General features: G+C 38.9%; 1 protein-coding gene across 7 annotated transcripts in view; it reads right to left on the bottom strand.

Annotated features, from left to right (window-relative positions):
* PEMT (phosphatidylethanolamine N-methyltransferase) overlaps positions 1–17,938 on the bottom strand; it is a 191,682-nt gene that overhangs the window by 73,894 nt on the left and 99,850 nt on the right. For all 7 annotated transcript variants that reach the window (XM_074204813.1, XM_074204818.1, XM_074204815.1 and 4 more), the window contains one exon: positions 11,827–11,942. In XM_074204813.1, the coding sequence (XP_074060914.1) occupies positions 11,827–11,942 (116 nt within the window). The remainder of the gene's footprint in view (positions 1–11,826; positions 11,943–17,938) is intronic.

The raw sequence follows: 17,938 nt of genomic DNA, 5'->3' as shown, positions 1-17,938 counted from the left end.
ATATTTAAAAATAAGACAAATACCCTAAGGCACTGGAAAAGTTCTAGATTAAATATTCTGCTCTGCTGAAATCAGCATGTCTCTTTTCCCCTAAGGGATGCTAGGTAGTACAGTAGATAGAGCACAGATTCATCTTATTGAGTTCAAATCTGACCCCAAACACTTAGCCAGCCATGTGACTCTGGGCAAGTCATTTAACCCTATTTGCCTCAATTATTTCATCTGTAAAATGAGCTGGAGAAGAAAATGGACAACCAATTTAGTATTTTTTGCCGAGAAACTTCCAAATAGGTTCACAAAGAGTATGCCCTGCCTGAAAATGACTGGACAACAACAAATTCCTTCCTAAGTCCAAGAAGTAGTTCACCTGAAAGGCAGTGATAGCAAGCAAGTAGAAGAAAAAGTTTAGGGGAAGTTGAATAGGTCATATGTTCTACTCAGATTTTGGTTGCCAAGGAATATAGAGTCAGGTTACATAAGATGAGTTCAATAATACAAAATGTTGGGATTGGTAGGGAAGAAAGCTGTTACAATTTCCTTACAGATGACTTCAAAAAGCAGTACTGTACCGAGGAGTAATTGGACAAACAGGACTGCCTGGCTAGAGGCAAGCCAATCCAGGAAAAAATGTTTCATAACAATAGGAGCAGATACAAAGGGTTCTTCCAGTCCACTGTCTTCCAACAAGGCCAATCTGACCGTTTTCTTCATGGCTTCTCCCCATCCACTAAGCTTTTTGCTTTGCAAACCAAAATCAATTATTTACAGGCTTCTAGGTTATCACGCAAATATCTTATCCTCTGCCCCTATTCCCTGTGCTCCAGGGCTGCTGAACCAAAAGTGTTCGGCTCTCTCCAACAAAACAGTAAAGGAGAGAAAGACTGGAACTCTGAATAAGACAGAAAAGCATTCACAACAGTTACTAGGTTTGTTGATACTTACATTTTAATAGAATTCTACATTTTAACACAGCTTGTCATTCCCATGCATAAAAATCTTTAAACTATTGTCAACAGTATCCAGTCAAATATGAATTTCAGGACCCCATTCTACCTACTCAATCTTATCTTTCATTGCTCCAGTCAGGTTAATTGCCTCACTATACCATGAAGATGCTCTCTCCTACAAATGCCCTCCTCTCTTCTCTAATTATCCAAGCCTTATCACCCAACCTCAGCTCAAGCTCTCCTTCAAGAAGTCAGTGAGTTAGGTACAGAGTTTTTGTATATGTACCCCTAGGGCCTAGCCCAGTTGGCTGATTCTAACTAAATAAATGAATACAAATAAATAAATGTTTCTTGATTTGCTGAATAGTAATTCAAAATTTTACTATGTGTACACTTGCTATCATTGCCTCTATATATGTAGGCATGCATATGTCTACGTGTATGTGTGGGTGAGTGACCATGGATATACCTACAAGTTCATCTCTAGCCAAAAGCTGCCAAAGGGGAAGGGCAAACCTTCAAGTATTTTGACGTGCTAGGTGAACCTTCAGGGCATCCTGGAGTATTGCTTCCAAAAACTGAGAAACAATGAACAAGACCTTCTGGTCATTCCTCTGGAAGGTACTGGGAGACAAGGCTCAGAGCACTGGACCCTCTCTCCCCACTACTGTCATGCTCTATTACCACCAGGTACACTCAACTTGCCTGGGTTAATTTATCCTTTGTTACTGCCTAGTGGGTAAGAGATTGATGACGTACATTTCCCTGCGTATTGGCTCCATTTTTTTCCTCAAAAAAAAAGTTAGTTTTGGCATTTTTAAAATTCGTTAATTTTTATTTTTGTTTTTCCATTTTTTAAATTAAATTAATGAACCCAAACATTTCAACATACAAAGCTGAGAGGAGGATTTTATATGAAACTGTTAACTTTTATCGTGTAAAGTTCATATTAAATTTAACACAACAGTAACAAAAATGTCCTGCTTCCTATGTGTCACAGGGACCATTTTCTAACAGTACTAAATAGCAATGGAGAGATGGCTAAGGGAGAGGCTCTAACCAAAATTAGCTCAACAGACAGAAGACTCAGAACTTCTTTCATCTATACTCAAAACTAGCCTGAGATATGAGGGCAAGAAAGACACTGGATTTATCTATCCCATAGGCCCAAATCTAAACACATTTAGCAATCTAGAAAAATTTGTCTTTGGAGCTCTCTTTTTCCCCTCTTTATTATTAGTCTTCTTCCTTGCCTATGCAGTATGTACTACCTGTCCTGAAGCCTATTCTAGCAGGTAACAGTTCTAAGTATCTGGCAAATTGAATCCTACAAAGGTAGTAGCTCAAAGTAGCTTAAAAGGATTCCAATACCCAGGGTCATCTGTATTATACAGAAGCAGGAACATATGTATGTATATATTTGTATTTCAAAAGTTTTATTGGTGCTTTTTAAACACTACAGATATATCCTGAAATATAAAAATACCTATATTTTAAGAAAGGAGAATTAAATTTAGATCAAAGCTAAGGATATTAATCTCTAATGGTAGAAATTTTGGTAGGGTGGCAATGAGGGAGGCTTTCTCAATCTTCAACCATACAGAGGAGACCTATTCTTCCCTAAAAAAACTTATGATGTGACTGGGAAGACAAAATTAATACACCCAAGAACAAAAAAAATCCTACATGACTAAATAGGAATTCAAGGGAGAGAACAGTGGGAGCTAGACAAGTAAATCAGAAGGAGGTGGGCCTTGAAAGATAAGGTCAGCCAAAGAAAAATAATGAAGAATTCAGGCTCTTCTACTTATTCCCTGTATGAGCTTAGGTGACTTTCCTTCTTTTCTAAATTTCTGTTAACTTATCTGTAAAATAAGAGGGTCAGATTAAATGATTTCTAGGATCCCTTCTAACTAAATTCAATGTTCCTATGTCTTTCTGGGGTTATCACAAGACATTGAGTCTTTTCCCCCTACAATTTTGTCACTTTCAAATTTTTCTTCTCTATTCTAACAGAACCCACCATCACAGATATCAAGGGACTTACTTTGTGGTCTTCAAAGCAGTCCAGGAAGGAGTTACAGGAACTGATGCAAAATGAAATAAACAGAACCAGGAGAATATTGTTAACTTTGACAGCAACTGTGAATAACTTACTCTTCTCAGAAGTACAATGACCCAAGACGATTTCAAAAAGATTCATGATGGAAATACTATTTACATCCAGAGAAAGAACTGAATACAGAAAGTCTGAAGGCAGATCGAAGCATACTATTTACACTTTAGTTTTTTCGTGTTTCTTCCCTTTTGATGTATTTTTTCTTTCACAATTTGACTAATATGGAAATATCTTTTACATAATTGCACATATGTAATCTATTTAAAATTCTCATCTTTTGAGGGAGGGGAGAAAAGAGGGTTTTGGAACTTAAAATATTACAAGAATGAATATTAAAAATAGTCTTTACATGTAATTAAAAATACCAAAAATAACAATAACCCAAAACTCAAAAGTGACCCAGAATCAACTTGGGTCACTCTTTTCTCTCCTGGGCTCTTACTATTTTCAGGCACAATATGGAAGAACATGAGTGTCAGAGTCATCTATTAAAACTAACATCTGGATAGAACAGAAGAGAACTTTCCAATTTGCACTTTCTTGACAACAAAGAGAATGGTGAGCCCAGGGAAACCAAAGCCTAATCCCCTCTCCCACTGGCTGCACCAAGTCCCACAGTGACAGAGAATGTTCTGTAATAGCACTCTGGACATGAGAGAATGTTGTTGCTTGTGGCAAGAATTCAGCTTCAACTCTTTGGCAAAGACCTATTTTAACATCATTACTATGCCTTAGTCAAAAGATAGCTATACTTCATAACTGAATAAAACTGCCCTGCAGAGGACATCCTTAAGAGGACTGATTCACACGGTGTTCTGGACTTCCCTCATGTCTTTTCTCCCGTCTATGTGGGTGGGGTGGGGGGAAGAAGAGATTGAGATAGGAGAACATCTTTAATTGAAATTAGGACTGGCTCAATACTTATCTTCTCAGGCTAAAAACAACAATTTCTTTATTTTTGTTTGCTTTTTTTTTTAAGATTTTGACAAGGCAAATGGGGTTAAGTGGCTTGCCCAAGGCTACACAGCTAGGTAATTATTAAGTGTCTGAGACTGGATTTGAACCCAGGTACTCCTGACTCCAAGGCCAGTGCTTTATCCACTGCGCTACCTAGGCGCCCCAAAAACAACAATTTCTTAAAACACTGTACTTTTTTGGCACAGCACAATCCTCAAATGTTCAGACACCATGAATCTTAGTAGTCCAGGAGAAATGAGCCGAAGGCAAAAGATTAAAACTAAAATATATGATAAATTATCTAAGAGTGCCCCTTTCAGCTTTAATTCAAATCTCTCATTTTATAGAGGATGACTCCTAGACTGAAAGAGGGAGAAATAAGATGCCTAAAGTCACATAATTAGTAGAACAGAAAGGAGGAAAGCTCAGATTCCTCAACTCCTAGTTCATTGTTTTGAACACAGGAGGACTAAGTTTTCCTCAAAGATAAAAGGCTCTGAGAACCTCAATCAGGAAAATAATGCTACACCCACAGCAAAAAGAGACAGGGCAATGTTTTACTCAAAGGAAAGGATTATCAGTGCTGGGTCTGCTATCACATTATACCAAGAATATTAGCAACTTTATTGGATCTGAGATTTTTCATTTTTTGAAAGTAACTGAAATTACAGAAGTCTATTTTGTTCATTCTACTGATGCATGTTTACATTTTATTATCATAATCACTGCAAAAGTAAAAAAAAACCCAAAAGGGCAAAGTATATTCTATGAGGGTGGTAATAGGAAACTTAAGATTTGCATGAACTGATGTTGCAGTGAGATGAGCAGAACCAGAAGAATATTGTACACCTTAACAGCAATATGAACCTTAGTGGACTTGCTCATACCAACAAAACAATATTCAGGCACAATGTTGGAGTATCTGTGATGCAGAATACTATCTAGATCCAGAGAAAGAAGTGTGGAGTTTGAACAAAGACCAAGGACCCTTAATTAAAAAAAAAAGCCGTTATCTTATTATGTAATTTTGCTATCTCTTATAATTAATGTTTGTTCCTTAAGGATATGCTTTCTCTCTCATCACATTCAACTTAGATCAGTGTATATCATTGAAATAATGTAAAGACTAACAGATTGCCTTCTGTGGGGGGAGTGGAAAAGAAGATTAAGGGAAAAATTGTAAAATTCAAAATAAATAAAATCTTTAAAAAATTAGGGAGTGGAGGCAAGATGGCAACAAAAGCAGATACTGTCTTAGGGCTCTCTCATAAATCTTTGAAACTAAGGACTTTAACTACATTTCTGAGAGATAGAACCCAGAGGGACCCAGGGAGGCAGTTCTCCTACTCAAGGTAACCTGGAAGAGAGCAGAAAGGCTCTGCTCCCCAGGGTCGGAGGCAGCCCCAGGGCGCTGGGGGCCACCGGTCACAGCAGCAGGGGAGTTTCCTGACCTATGCCCCAGGGAGCACTGGGCACAAATTGGGGGAACAGCGGGGGACCTCTGCCAGAGCGAGCCCAGCCCTCAGGGCACACAGAGAGCAGCTAGCAGCAGGGTGGCCAAGGCAGACCAGGACACAGAAACAGGCTGAGGCACTAATAAGCAGGAGCCCCCAGGGCATGAGCACATTGATCTAGGGAGGGGAGTGAAGAGAGAGAGAGAGAGAGAGAGAGAGAGAGAGAGAGAGAGAGAGAGAGAGACTGCTGAGCTCTGTCCCTCAAACAGGACTCTGGGGTTCTGACCACATTCAGATCCTGATCCCAGTCTAGGCCCCCCATAGAACAACAGGGGCCCCCCACCTCAGCCCCGTGGCAGAGCGGGGTGCTTATGGTCATTCACAGACCAAGAGGGAGGACAGAGCTTCACACACTGAGACCCTTGTGGGAGTGTCCCAAAAGCTCAGGAAGCACCCCAAAAAACAGGCTTAGGCTGGAAAACTGAGCAGGCAGAGAAAAAAGAGGAACAACATTGAGAAATACATTATCTATGATCCCAAGAAGGATCAATATACTCAGTCTGAAGATGAGGAAACACAAGCTCCTGCATCTAAAGACTCCAAGAAAAACAGAAATTGGGCTCAGGCTATGACAGAGCTCAAAAAAAGATTTTGAAAATCAAATGAGGGAGTTAGAAGAAAAACTGAGAAAAGAAATGAGATGCAGGAAAAACATGAAAATGAAGTCAGCAGCCTAGTCGAGGAAATCCAAAAAAAATAGCATGCTAAAAACCAGCTTATGGATAAAACAGTTCAAAAAGATAGTGAGGAGGAGAAGAAGGCTTTAAAAAGCAGAATTGGCCAGATGGAAAAAGAGATAAGAAATCTCTGAGGAAAACAAATCCTTCAGACAAAGAATAGAATTCAGGGAGATTGATGAATTTATGAGAAATCAGGACTCATTACTTCAAAACCAAAAGAATGAAAAATTAGAAGAAAATGTGAAACATCTCACTGAAAAAACAACTGATATGGAAAACAGACTTAGGAAAGATAATTTAAAAATTATTGGAATACCTGAAAGTCATGATCAGGAAAATAGCCTTGACATCATTTTCAAAGAATGACTACAGGAAAATTGCCCTGATATTCTAGAAGCAGAGGGCAAAAAAGAAATGGAGAGAATCCAACGATCCCCCCAAGAAAGAGATCCCAAAAAACCAACCCCTAGGAATATTATAGCCAAGTTCCAGAACTCCCAAGTCAAAGAGAAAATATTACAAGCAGCCAGAAAGACACGGTTCAAATATCATGGAGCTGCAGTCAGGATCACACAGGACTTAGCAGCAGCTACATTGGAAGCTCGTAGGGCTTGGAACATAATATACCGGAAGGCAAAAGAGCTTGGAATGCAACTGAGAATCCACTACCCAGCAAAAATGAATATCCTCGTCCAGGGAAAAAGATAGACTTTCAATGAACCAGGGGAATTTCAAATGTTCCTGTTGGAATGGTCAGACCTGAACAGAAGGTTTGATGCTCAAATACAGGACTCAGGTGAAGCATAGAGATTGGAGGAGAAGGGGAAAAAATGAGGGACTTAATGAGGATGAACTGCATGTATTCCTGCATAGAAAAATAACACTGATAATACTCATATGAACCTTCTCAGTTAATAGAGCAGGTAGAAGGAACTTTTATAGTTGAAGTACATGGGAAAGCTGAATTTGAAGATAAAATATGGTGTAAAAATGGAGTCAATAGAAAAAAAGGAAGTGTAATGGGAGAAAGAAAAAGGAGAGGGGGGAATAGTCCAAGATTTTTCACATAAGATTTTTCTTATTACAATGGGCTATTGCAATGATATGGAAGGGGGGAGGCAAGGGGGAATGAGGGAACCTTTGCTCTCATCAGAGGTGGCTAGGAGAGGAAACAGCATATATACTCAATGGGGTATAGACATCTGGAGTAAGAAGGAGAGGGGAGCAGGGGGAAGGGGTGGGGATGTGAATAAAGGAGGAGAGTGGTCAGATATAACACATTTTCTTTTTTACTTCTTGCAAGCAGCTGGGATTGGATGGCCTGTCTGGGACCATAGGGCCAGGTGGATTCTGGGCCTAAGGGGTTGTATGGGGACTCAGGGCTTCTTGGCCCCAGGACCAGGGATCTGTCTGCTGCGCCACTCAGCGACCCTACAGCAGAGTCAGAGTGAAAGGAGAGAGAAAATAGAGTACATGGTAGTGGAGAAATACGAAAGGAGGGAGTTGTGATCAGCAATGGCAACGGTGGAAAAATGTGGAAGTAACTTTTGCGATGGACTTATCATAAAGAATGTGATCCACCCCTGACAGAGTTGTTGGTGTTGGAACAAAGACTCAAGCACATTTTTTATTATTTTTTGGGGGGGTGCAGGGCAAATGGGGCTGGGTGGCCTGCCTGGGGCCGCATAGCAGGGTGATTGTTGGGTGTCTGAGGCTGGATTTGGACCTGGGTGCTCCTGGCTCAAGGGCCAATGCTCTGTCCACCACCCAGCCACCCCTACTATTATTTTATTTTATTTTGGGTCTTATTTTTCCTTTTTTCTTTTCTTTTTTTTTTCCGTTTTTGCAGGGCAGTGGGGTTGGGGTGGCTTGCATGTCACACAGCTGGGTGATTGTTGGGTGTATGGGGCTGGATATGGGCTCGGGTGCTCCTAGCTCCAGGGCTGGTGCTCCATCCATTGCACCACCTGGCCAAACCTACAATTACTACTATTATTTTTTTAATTTTAATTTTTTTTTCTCTCCCCTTTATCGCTCAAGTAAGTCTATATTTTTGGGTGGGGGGGCGAGGTATTTTCTTTACTTTTAAACAAGAATATTTTATTAATGTATAAAAAGCATTATTTGTAAAAAAAAGCAAACATGCATACCCTTTGATCCAAAATACCACTCCTCAGTCTACACCCTGAAGAGATGATGAAAAAGGGTAAAAACATGACTTGTACAAAAATATTCATAGCAGCCCTGTTTGTGGTGGCAAAGAACTGGAAATCCAGTAAATGTCCTTCAATTGGGGAATGGCTTAGCAAACTGTGGTATATGTATGTCATGGAACACTATTGTTCTATTAGAAACCAGGAGGGATGGGAATTCAGGGAAGCCTGGAGGGATTTGCATGAACTGATGCTGACTAAGATGAGCAGAAACAGAAAAACACTGTACACCCTAACAGCAACATGGGGGCGGGGGGGGGGGGGTGATGTTCAACCTTGATGGACTCGCTCATTCCATCAGGGCAACAATCAGGGACAGTTTGGGGCTGTCTTCAATGGAGAATACCATCTGTATCCATAGAAAGAACTGCAGAGTTTGAACAAAGACCTAGGACTATTACCTTAAATTTAGGGGGAAAAAACCCTGATATCTTATTGTCTGATCTTGCTAACTCTTATACTTTATGTTTCTTCCTTAAGGATATCATTTCTCTCTCATCACACTCAATTTGGATCAATGTTCACCATGGAAACAATGTAAAGACTAACAAAATGCCTTCTGTGGGGGTGTGGGGATGTGGGAAAGGAAGGGAAGTCAGATTAGGGGAAAAATTGTAAAACTCAAAATAAATAAAATCTGTAATAATAAAAAAAAAAGAAACCTTAAGCTTTTCAGTCCCACTGAGCCTGCTCTTGCTGCAGCCTTAGTTGCTCCTGGGGGATGAAGAGGTACTAGACATAGGGCTTCTAAAAGAATAACCAAGGAGCAGTCAGTTAGCCTTTGCTTTAAAATTTTTTTATTAAGTTCTCAAGGTAACCAATTCATCCCACTTTGAGACAATGCTACTGTGGGAAGTTTTCCTAATATCAAATCTAAAATTGCCTTTTTTATATAAGAACTCCTCATTTTCTCTCTCACACTTCTAGGTCTATTCCATGACTCTGAATTAGAAACTAATGAAATAGACTGTAGGACATAAATTTTTTGATGCCCCAATTACAAGAGCAGTACCTCTGTGCTAACCGGAGTAGTGTAGAAACAGTGTTCAGTTATGACACAATTAAGTTCTTTCCACTCAAGATCCTGCCTTGACCTTTAACTCCAAATAGGTAGGATTTGCCCTACATATAAGCAGAATCAATGGTCATCTTCACTGGAGAGGATTACAAGAGACCCACATCTGAAAATATCTCTCTATCAGCCCTGAACATTTTACTGCTACTATGGATTAAGACACATGCCCTCTTTATTAAATGGGTATGTTACACATTAATCTACTAGCCTCATTGAGTAGATTCATCTGAAACTATGAGCAAATTACACAGTTGTCATCTGTGACTCTGAGGAAATGGATGAGGATCAATTAGTGGAGAAAGTACAGTGACACATAGGAAGAATAAGGGGTCTGAGTACCTGGGTGGGAATAGAGAGGAACAAAGATAGACAAGAATTAACGGTCAACAAAGACAAATTTTGCCCAGAAAAGGAAGAAGTATACAAAGGGAAGTATACTCCAGGGAATGCAGAAAATTTTAGGAGATAATAAATTAACGTAACTTTCTGTTTCCACAGGGGTACTATTTTGGTTTACCTTTCTGAGGTAGTTGGGAGGACAAAAGTTTCTAGAAGCAAAATGATGGAATAGATGATTTTTGAAGCCCCAATATTCAATAATAAAGTTGATATTTAGATACAAAAAAAAAAGTTAGTCAATAGGAAGATTATCTATTTTTCTTTTGGTTTTAGGAATGTACCACCTTGGAGACTGCCAAAGGAATAGAATGCAACTAATGCTCAAAAATAAAGTTTTATCAATGGATTTTGTTCATTCATGCTATCTATCTCTGGTCCTATTAGCACAGACCATAATCAAGGAAGTAAATGTGGGGGATACAAAAAATTGAACTGTAGTTTTAAAAAGACCAACATTCTCTGCTACCAACTAGCTGGGTGACCTTGGAGAAGAATTCTCTTCCCTGGATCTTGGCTTCTTAATCATAGAATGAGGGGGACACACTAGGTAGATCCTAAAGTCCTTCCTAACTCGTCATCAGACTGTGACACATTTGATTCTCAAGAGCACTGTCCTCATCCTGCTTATTCCTTAGTCTGGGGCCAGAGATCACTGTAATTGTACCCATTTTATAGAGAGGTAAAAAGACAGATCTAGCATAGTGAAGAAACTGAGATTTAATGCTTCTACATTTTAAGTCTCCTGAGCACTCCCTTTCAAATGCCAGATGATGCTTTTTACAACAATGATGGTTAACTCTGGATTTGTCACATCCTTCCTTCCATCTCCTGTCTCTCTGTCTCTCTCTGTCTCTCTGTCTCTGTCTCTCTCTCTCTCAAATGTTATCCATTTTATCTTACAAAGCCACGCTGAAGAATGGAAAATCATTTGATTTGGAGTCTAGGATACCTACATTTGAATTTTTCCTTGAATATTTATTGGCTATGTCATCAGGAGTGTCTAGTTTAATCTCTCTGAGCTCATCTGTAAGGTAAGAGTGATAAAATTCTCGATTCCAGAACATTTTCTATCTCCAGTGAAAGAAGTTCTATCCTATAGATTGACTGTGAAGAGACAATTTTTGAAAACCGTAATGCACTATATAAATGTGAACTATTAGTTTTTTTACATTTTTTAAAATATTTTATTTTGAATTCCACAATTTTCCCCCAATCTTACTTTCCTCCCCCACCCCCTACTGAAAGCAATTTTCCAAGCCTTTACATTGTTTCCATGGTTTACATTGAATGTGATAGGAGAGAAATCATATCCTTAATGAAGAAACATAAAGTATAAGAGATAGCAAGATCAGACAATAAGATATCAGGTTTTTTTCTAAATTAAAGGTAATAGTCCTTTGGACAGACTCCACAGTTCTTTCTCTGGCTACAGATAGTATTGTCCATCATAGATGCCCCAAATTTTCCCTGGTTGTTGCACTGATGAAATAAGCAAGTCCATCAAGGTTGACCATCACCCCCATGTTGCTGTCAGGGTGTACAGTGTTTTTCTGGTTCTGCTCATCTCATTCAGCATCAGTTCATGCAAATCCCTCCAGGCTTCCCTGAATTCCCATCCCTCTTGGTTTCTAATAGAACAATAGTGTGAACAATTAATTTAATACATATCCCTTCTTTTCTTACAGGTAAAGCAACATTAAATTTTATTTTTTGCTATCTAAATTAAAAAATAGCCTTATTTAGTTAACGGTCTTTTTGGGGGGTCAGGGGGACCAACTGGTGTACTTGGGAAGAATTTGACTTTTGAGGAAAAGCTAAAATACGCCAGAGAGGCAGGAGAAGGGGCCAGAAAATACTATGGTTGGGAGAGGGATCGGATGATTGAGAAGAAAGAATTTCTTAAGGAGAAGTCAATGACTCACCAGTGAGACCTGAGGAAGTTCAGCAGCAGAACAATTGTGCCCAAACAGTAACATGCCACATAGGGAGACCCAAAAGCCTGGCTCAGCTTGCGTGTTTTGTGTTCCCATCTTGCAACCTACATATGAGAAAGAAACAGAAAAGGAGAAAATATTTTAGGAAATCTTGCCAACCTATTTTATGTATGAGCATTCAGTGACTTTAGCACAATATAGTTACATAAACTAATATGTTCATCACCAGTCATGTCTATTCACAAAAAAAGTGACATAAAGATCTCCATTCTGGCAACAATATGTTGTATGACTGAGAATATTTCGGTTTTTTTTACAAGGCAGTGGGGGTAAAGGACTTGCCCAAGGTCACACAGCTAGATAATTATTAAATGAGTGAGGCTGGATTTGAACTCAGGTACTCCTCACTCCAAGGCCGGTGCTCAATCCACTGTGCCACCTAGCTGCCCCTGAGGATATTTCCTTAACAGAAAGCAGACTATCTAGAACATAGCCAAGGACTGGAAAGGAAACAAAACAAGTCCTGGGAGCAGCTAAGCAGGGCTAAAGTTCATGTCTTTCACTTAGAAATCTTCCTTTAGTCAAATGACTTTTAATTTAGACAATATTAAAAACCTTAATTTTCTATTTTCCCAGACTAGAGCAAATTTCAAAGATCAGCTGCTACAGAAAAGATGAATGTTATTCACCAGCAAAAAACAAAACAAAACATTTTTTGGATAAGAAATGGTTTATTTTCACTATCACTGAAATGAATTAAAAGTTTAAACAATGTTATAAGGGATGGTGGTGGTAAAATTAAACCATTTAGAAATATTGAATTATTTCCAAGTGCTTTAGAATCACCATTTACATGGAGAAATGGGTATGCTAATTACAAATCATGTTTATCTATCAGAACAGGCTTAACTTCATTAGATGATACAATGTTACGACTACATGTGTTTAAAAGTGCCAAAAAAATTATTTTGAAAATGCTATATTCCATAATTTAGACTGGGCATTCATTCATTCATTCATTCATTCATTCATTCATGAAAAGAGCTGGGGACAGACCTAGATTCCACTTGTTGCCCCATGACTTACTAGCCACAAGACATTGAGTCATTCATAAAGAAGTACTGCAGGATTGGAAGATACCTCAGAGATCAGCCTGTCCAACTCCAAATCTGATCAAGGATTCCTTTCATTAAGTTCTGCAATAATACATCCTCCATTTAAAGATTTCCAGGGGGGCAGCTAGGTAAGGCAGTGGATAGAGCACCGACCCTGGAATCAGGAGTACCTGAGTTCAAATCTGGCCTCAGACACTTAATAATTACCTAGTTGTGTGGCCTTGGGCAAGCCACTTAACCCCATTGCATAGCCAAAAAAAAAAAAAAAATTCCAGGAAGGGAAAGTCTAGTAACTCTAACAATTAAATTTTTCCTTCCATCATTAAAACACTCAGCTTCATTCTCATTTGTAAACCACTTACTGTACTAACTAAAGTGTCATAAGGATGATCTAAAGAGCTACATGTCTTAATGCACAGAATTCTTTTCCTTTCAAAGTTCTCTCATCGGTTGTCAACATCCTTCCAGTCATGTTTGCTACCTTGGGAGTCCTCTTTAGTTCTTCACTCCCATGGTTTCTCATATCCAATCTCTTCTTTCTACTCCAATGACCACCATGGTGGCCCTCACTACTCCCTCCTCTTCTAGATTATTGAAACTGTCCCTTAATTCACTTTTCTGTGTCATGTCTTTTCCCTCTCCAAAGTTATTCTCCACACCAAAGTGATGTTCCTAAAGCATAGGGATATTCCCTTGCTCAAGAAGTTTCTTGGACTGAGCTAGGATAAAGCATGAACTCTTCTGCTGGACATTTAAAGCTCTTCCATAGCAGCTTTGGGTTGACTTTTCAGGCTTACTGCACATTACTCTCCATCTGTTCTATGTTCCAGACAGGCTGGTCCACATGATGTTCCTCAGAGAGGACTCCATCTCTAGTCTTAGCTCTAGTCTTACATGCCTGAAAAGCACACTTTCTTCACCTCTTCTTCTTGGCTTCTCTAGTTTTCTTCAAGGTTCAAATCAAGAGCAACATGCTACAAGAGGCAGTTCTTATCCTACCAGATGTTAGTGCCAGCTCCCCACATTACTTTGTCTCTACTCATCTTTGTGTGTGTGTGTGTGTGTGTGTGTGTGTGTGTGTGTGTGTGTGTGTGTTGCTTCCTCTCTCTCCCATGAAGTTGGTAGAGCAGTGGATCTGGGGTCAGGAAGAACTGAATTCAAATTTGGTCTCATTTATTAGATGTTATTTTGTTTTTGCCTCTGTATTCCAAGTGACTGTCACATTGTCATACTTAATGTTTATTGAATAATATTTTGAATGATGGTTTCTGTAGACTAAATATAATAATAATAGTAATGGTTGTCAAAGAAGACCACGACAGCAGGGAATTGATGTCATGACAAGCAAGTGAATGGAATTTGAGTGGGGGGGGGGGTGCTGTGCTAAGTTACCATCCTCACTTTCTCCCCCAGAGTCATCTGGGTCCGGTGGCTAGATATCAATCAGGAGGACTGGAGATAACTCTGGATGCGAGGCAGTTGGGGTTAAGTGATTTGTCCAAGGTCACACAGTAAATGTCTGAGGTGGTATTTGAACTCCTGTACTCCTGGTTCCAAGATCAATGCTCTATCCACTGTACCATCTAGCTGCCCCACAGACTATAAATATGGTAAGTATCTTACAACATAGGAACTATTTTTTTTTCAACTAGATACTCTTGTGATAGGTAAAATACAAGTTCATTGGTAAAGCAATAATGAATTTAGTCATCACATATTTTCTCAATAGTAACTATCATGTGAAGGTCTGAGAAAATTTGGGAACCATTATTGTAATGGAAAGAACAACAGATGAGAGGAAACAAATCAAGAGATCTTGGCTAAATCTTCTCTGCCACTAAATGGCAGGATGACAGTATAGATCTGTCCACCTTTCTGAGTCTTAGTTTCCTCATCTGTAAAATTACACTATCTTGGAGTTGAAAGGGACCCTCAAAGGTCACCTCTGGGATGACAGAAGGAGAAATGTCTTTGAACACGTTGGTTCAAAGAAACAACTGTACCAATAAAGAAAGTTTGGCTAGACAATAGTTAAATGTGGGGGGGGGAAAATTGGGGCCTTGCTAGTAGGAGTCAGGAAAACTCAACTTCCTAAACTCAAATCTGGTCTCAGATACTTACTAGACCCTGGGCAAGTCACTTAATTCTATTTGCCTCAGTTGCCTCATCTATAAAATGAGTTGGAAGAGGAAATGGCCAACCACTCCATATCTTTGCAAAGATAAACCCCAAATGGGGTCACAAAGAGTCAGACAAGACTGAAACAACTGAATTTCATCAATATTCCCACTTCAGCTCTAGATACAATTGTATTTAATCCCCTAAATTAAGTTATCAGAGTATAGACTCCAGCACAACTTGGATTTTCTCCGAATTAGGTGGAAAAGCTATGAGTTGGTTTTAGAGAAGTCAATAATTAATTCCCTAAGGTAGGCTGCTTAAATATATTCCACTGCCAGGGATCCACTCCTAAATTGGGCAATTGATCCTTCCAGGTAGCAAGCTTCTGGTCACCTCATAGTGAGTGAACTCTAGACAAGAAGTCATACAATATAGGGGAGGAATAGTTTTTTCTCCCATTTCTCTAAATTTCAGTGGGAAGAGAAGCTAAACTTTAAATCTTAATCTAAGCCTGGGACCACCAAATCAAGAACAAATTTCAGGGAGGCCATAAAGTTGGATGGGAAAAAGGAATATACTTTTCACTAACTTCTAATTGAAGAAACAGAACAAAAACTGGCTACAACTTAAGTTCAGCTCAAAAAGTCTTGAATTCCAGTGCTTCTTGAGAGAAATCTATCCTTTTCAAAAGTGAGCTATGGAAACTGTAATTCCATTTGCAATAACATATTGGCAAATTGGAATTTTGAACAATTGTAACCAAAAGAAAAAAAAAATCCATAAACTGTTCAACCACCAACATATGGGCCACATCAAAGACCACCAAAACTTCAATGTTCTTATTCAAGCTATAAGCAACAATAATCTTCACACTAATAGTAGTTTAAAGAAATAAAATTTAACTTTAGCTTGTTTTAAAATATTTTTTTCTTGTTACTTAGCATATTAATGAAGTACAGATATTACTACATAACAAATGTTTTTTTGTTTTAATACTTTATCTTTCAATAATTAGTTACTTTTATAATCCTATGTAATTTATTTCATGCATTGAAAAACATATTGAGAAGGGGGGGTTCATAGGCTTCACCAAACTGTCAAAGGAGTGAATGCCATAAGAGTGATTAAGTGGCTTACTGGAAGAAATGAGAAGTGTAGCTTGAGGCCTTCATCCTACTGATTTATGAGTAGGCTGGTAAGCCTGCCAATCTCCTGAGGAGTAGGTAATTATAATTAACCACAATAGCAGCTACTATTTATACAGTGCCTACTATGTGTCTGGCACTGTACTAACTGCATTACAAAAGTTTTCTCTGGTTATTTCTTATGCTGGAACATTCTCCCTTCTCTAACTCTTCTTCCAACTATTGACCTTCCTGGCTTCCTGTAAGTCCCATTTAAAACCTCACCTTCTCCAGAAAGCATTCCTCAAACCCTCAGTTCCAGCACCTTCTCTTTATTATTTCCTATTTATCATCTTTCTTTTTTTCTTCCTTCTTTCCTTTCTCTCCTCTTCATTCTTTCCTATATTTCTTTCTTCCTTTCTTTCTTAGTTTCTTTCTGTTTTCTCTACTGTTTGATTGTAAGTTCCTTGAGGACAAGGACTACTTTGACTTCTTTTTGTATCCCCCGAGCACAGCACAGTTCCTGACACACAGTCAGTAGTTAAGTATTTATGGATTACTGATTGAATATTTCATTTGAACTTTATAAAAATCCTGGGAGGTAGGTGTTATTATTATTATTATTCCCCCTTTGCAGCTGAGGGAAGTTGAGACCAAATTTGAACTCAGGTCTTCTTGCCTCCAGACCCACTATGCCACCTATCAAATATATGAGACTGAGGAATTATCTGACTGGGGTGCAAGGCAGATAATAAGACAGTAAAGCATAGATTGGCCAGGAGCCAGCCAGAGAGAGAGGGGGAACAGGCAAGGCTGCCCTCAGAGAGTCCTTCACCTTCAGGTCCACCACCTTCAGAGGTGGAGCAATCAATAGTGTTGTCCTTAGGTCCATTTTCATAGGGCATCTCCTGGAATTGGGGAGAGGAACCACGCTAGTGCTATGTGGGCAGTGAGGTGCCTGCAGAAGAGGAGCCATTGGTGTGAAGCCAGTGCCCCATCGTCCCTTCCTTTCCATCACAGACCCCTTATTTCCTTACCTAGTCATGCCTCAACTCCATCTGGCTATTCCTCCACTACACCTGTTTTTAAGACCTACTCAAAAGAAAGTGATGGAGTCTGAATGCAGATTGAAATATGTGATTTTCACTTTCTTTTCCCCTTTTGGTCTGTTTCTTTCACAATATGACTAATATGGAAATGTGTTACATGGTTACACTTACAGAATTAATTTCATGATAATTTCTTATCATCCTAGGGATAGGGGAAAGGGGGGGAGAAAATTTGGAACTCAAAAATTTTATAAAAAAATAAATGTTAGAAATTGCTTTACAAGTAATTTGAAGAATAATAAAATATTATTAAAAAGACTCATATAAATCTAGAGAAAGAACTGTGGAGTTTGAACAAAGCCCAAGGGCTATTACCTTTAATTTAGGGGGAAAAAATGGATATCTTATTGTCTGAGCTTGCCATCTATCTCTTATACTTTATATTTCTTCTTAAAGGCTATGATTTTTCTCTTTCATCACATTTAATATGGATCAATGTATACCATGGAAACAATGTAAAGACTGGCAAACTGCCTTCTGTGGGGGGGGGTGGGGGGAGGGAAGTAAGATTAGGGGAAAAATTGTAAAACTCAAAATAAATTAAATCTTAAACACACACACACACACACACACACACACACACACACACCTGAAAAAGACTCACATGAGTTTTTGTATTCCTATTTGAGAG

This window comes from Macrotis lagotis, chromosome X, assembly GCF_037893015.1.
Source record: "Macrotis lagotis isolate mMagLag1 chromosome X, bilby.v1.9.chrom.fasta, whole genome shotgun sequence".
Classification (NCBI taxonomy): Eukaryota; Metazoa; Chordata; class Mammalia; order Peramelemorphia; family Peramelidae; genus Macrotis; species Macrotis lagotis.
The sequence above is the reverse complement of the archived record's forward strand: the minus strand, read 5'-3'. Positions and strand labels throughout refer to the sequence as shown.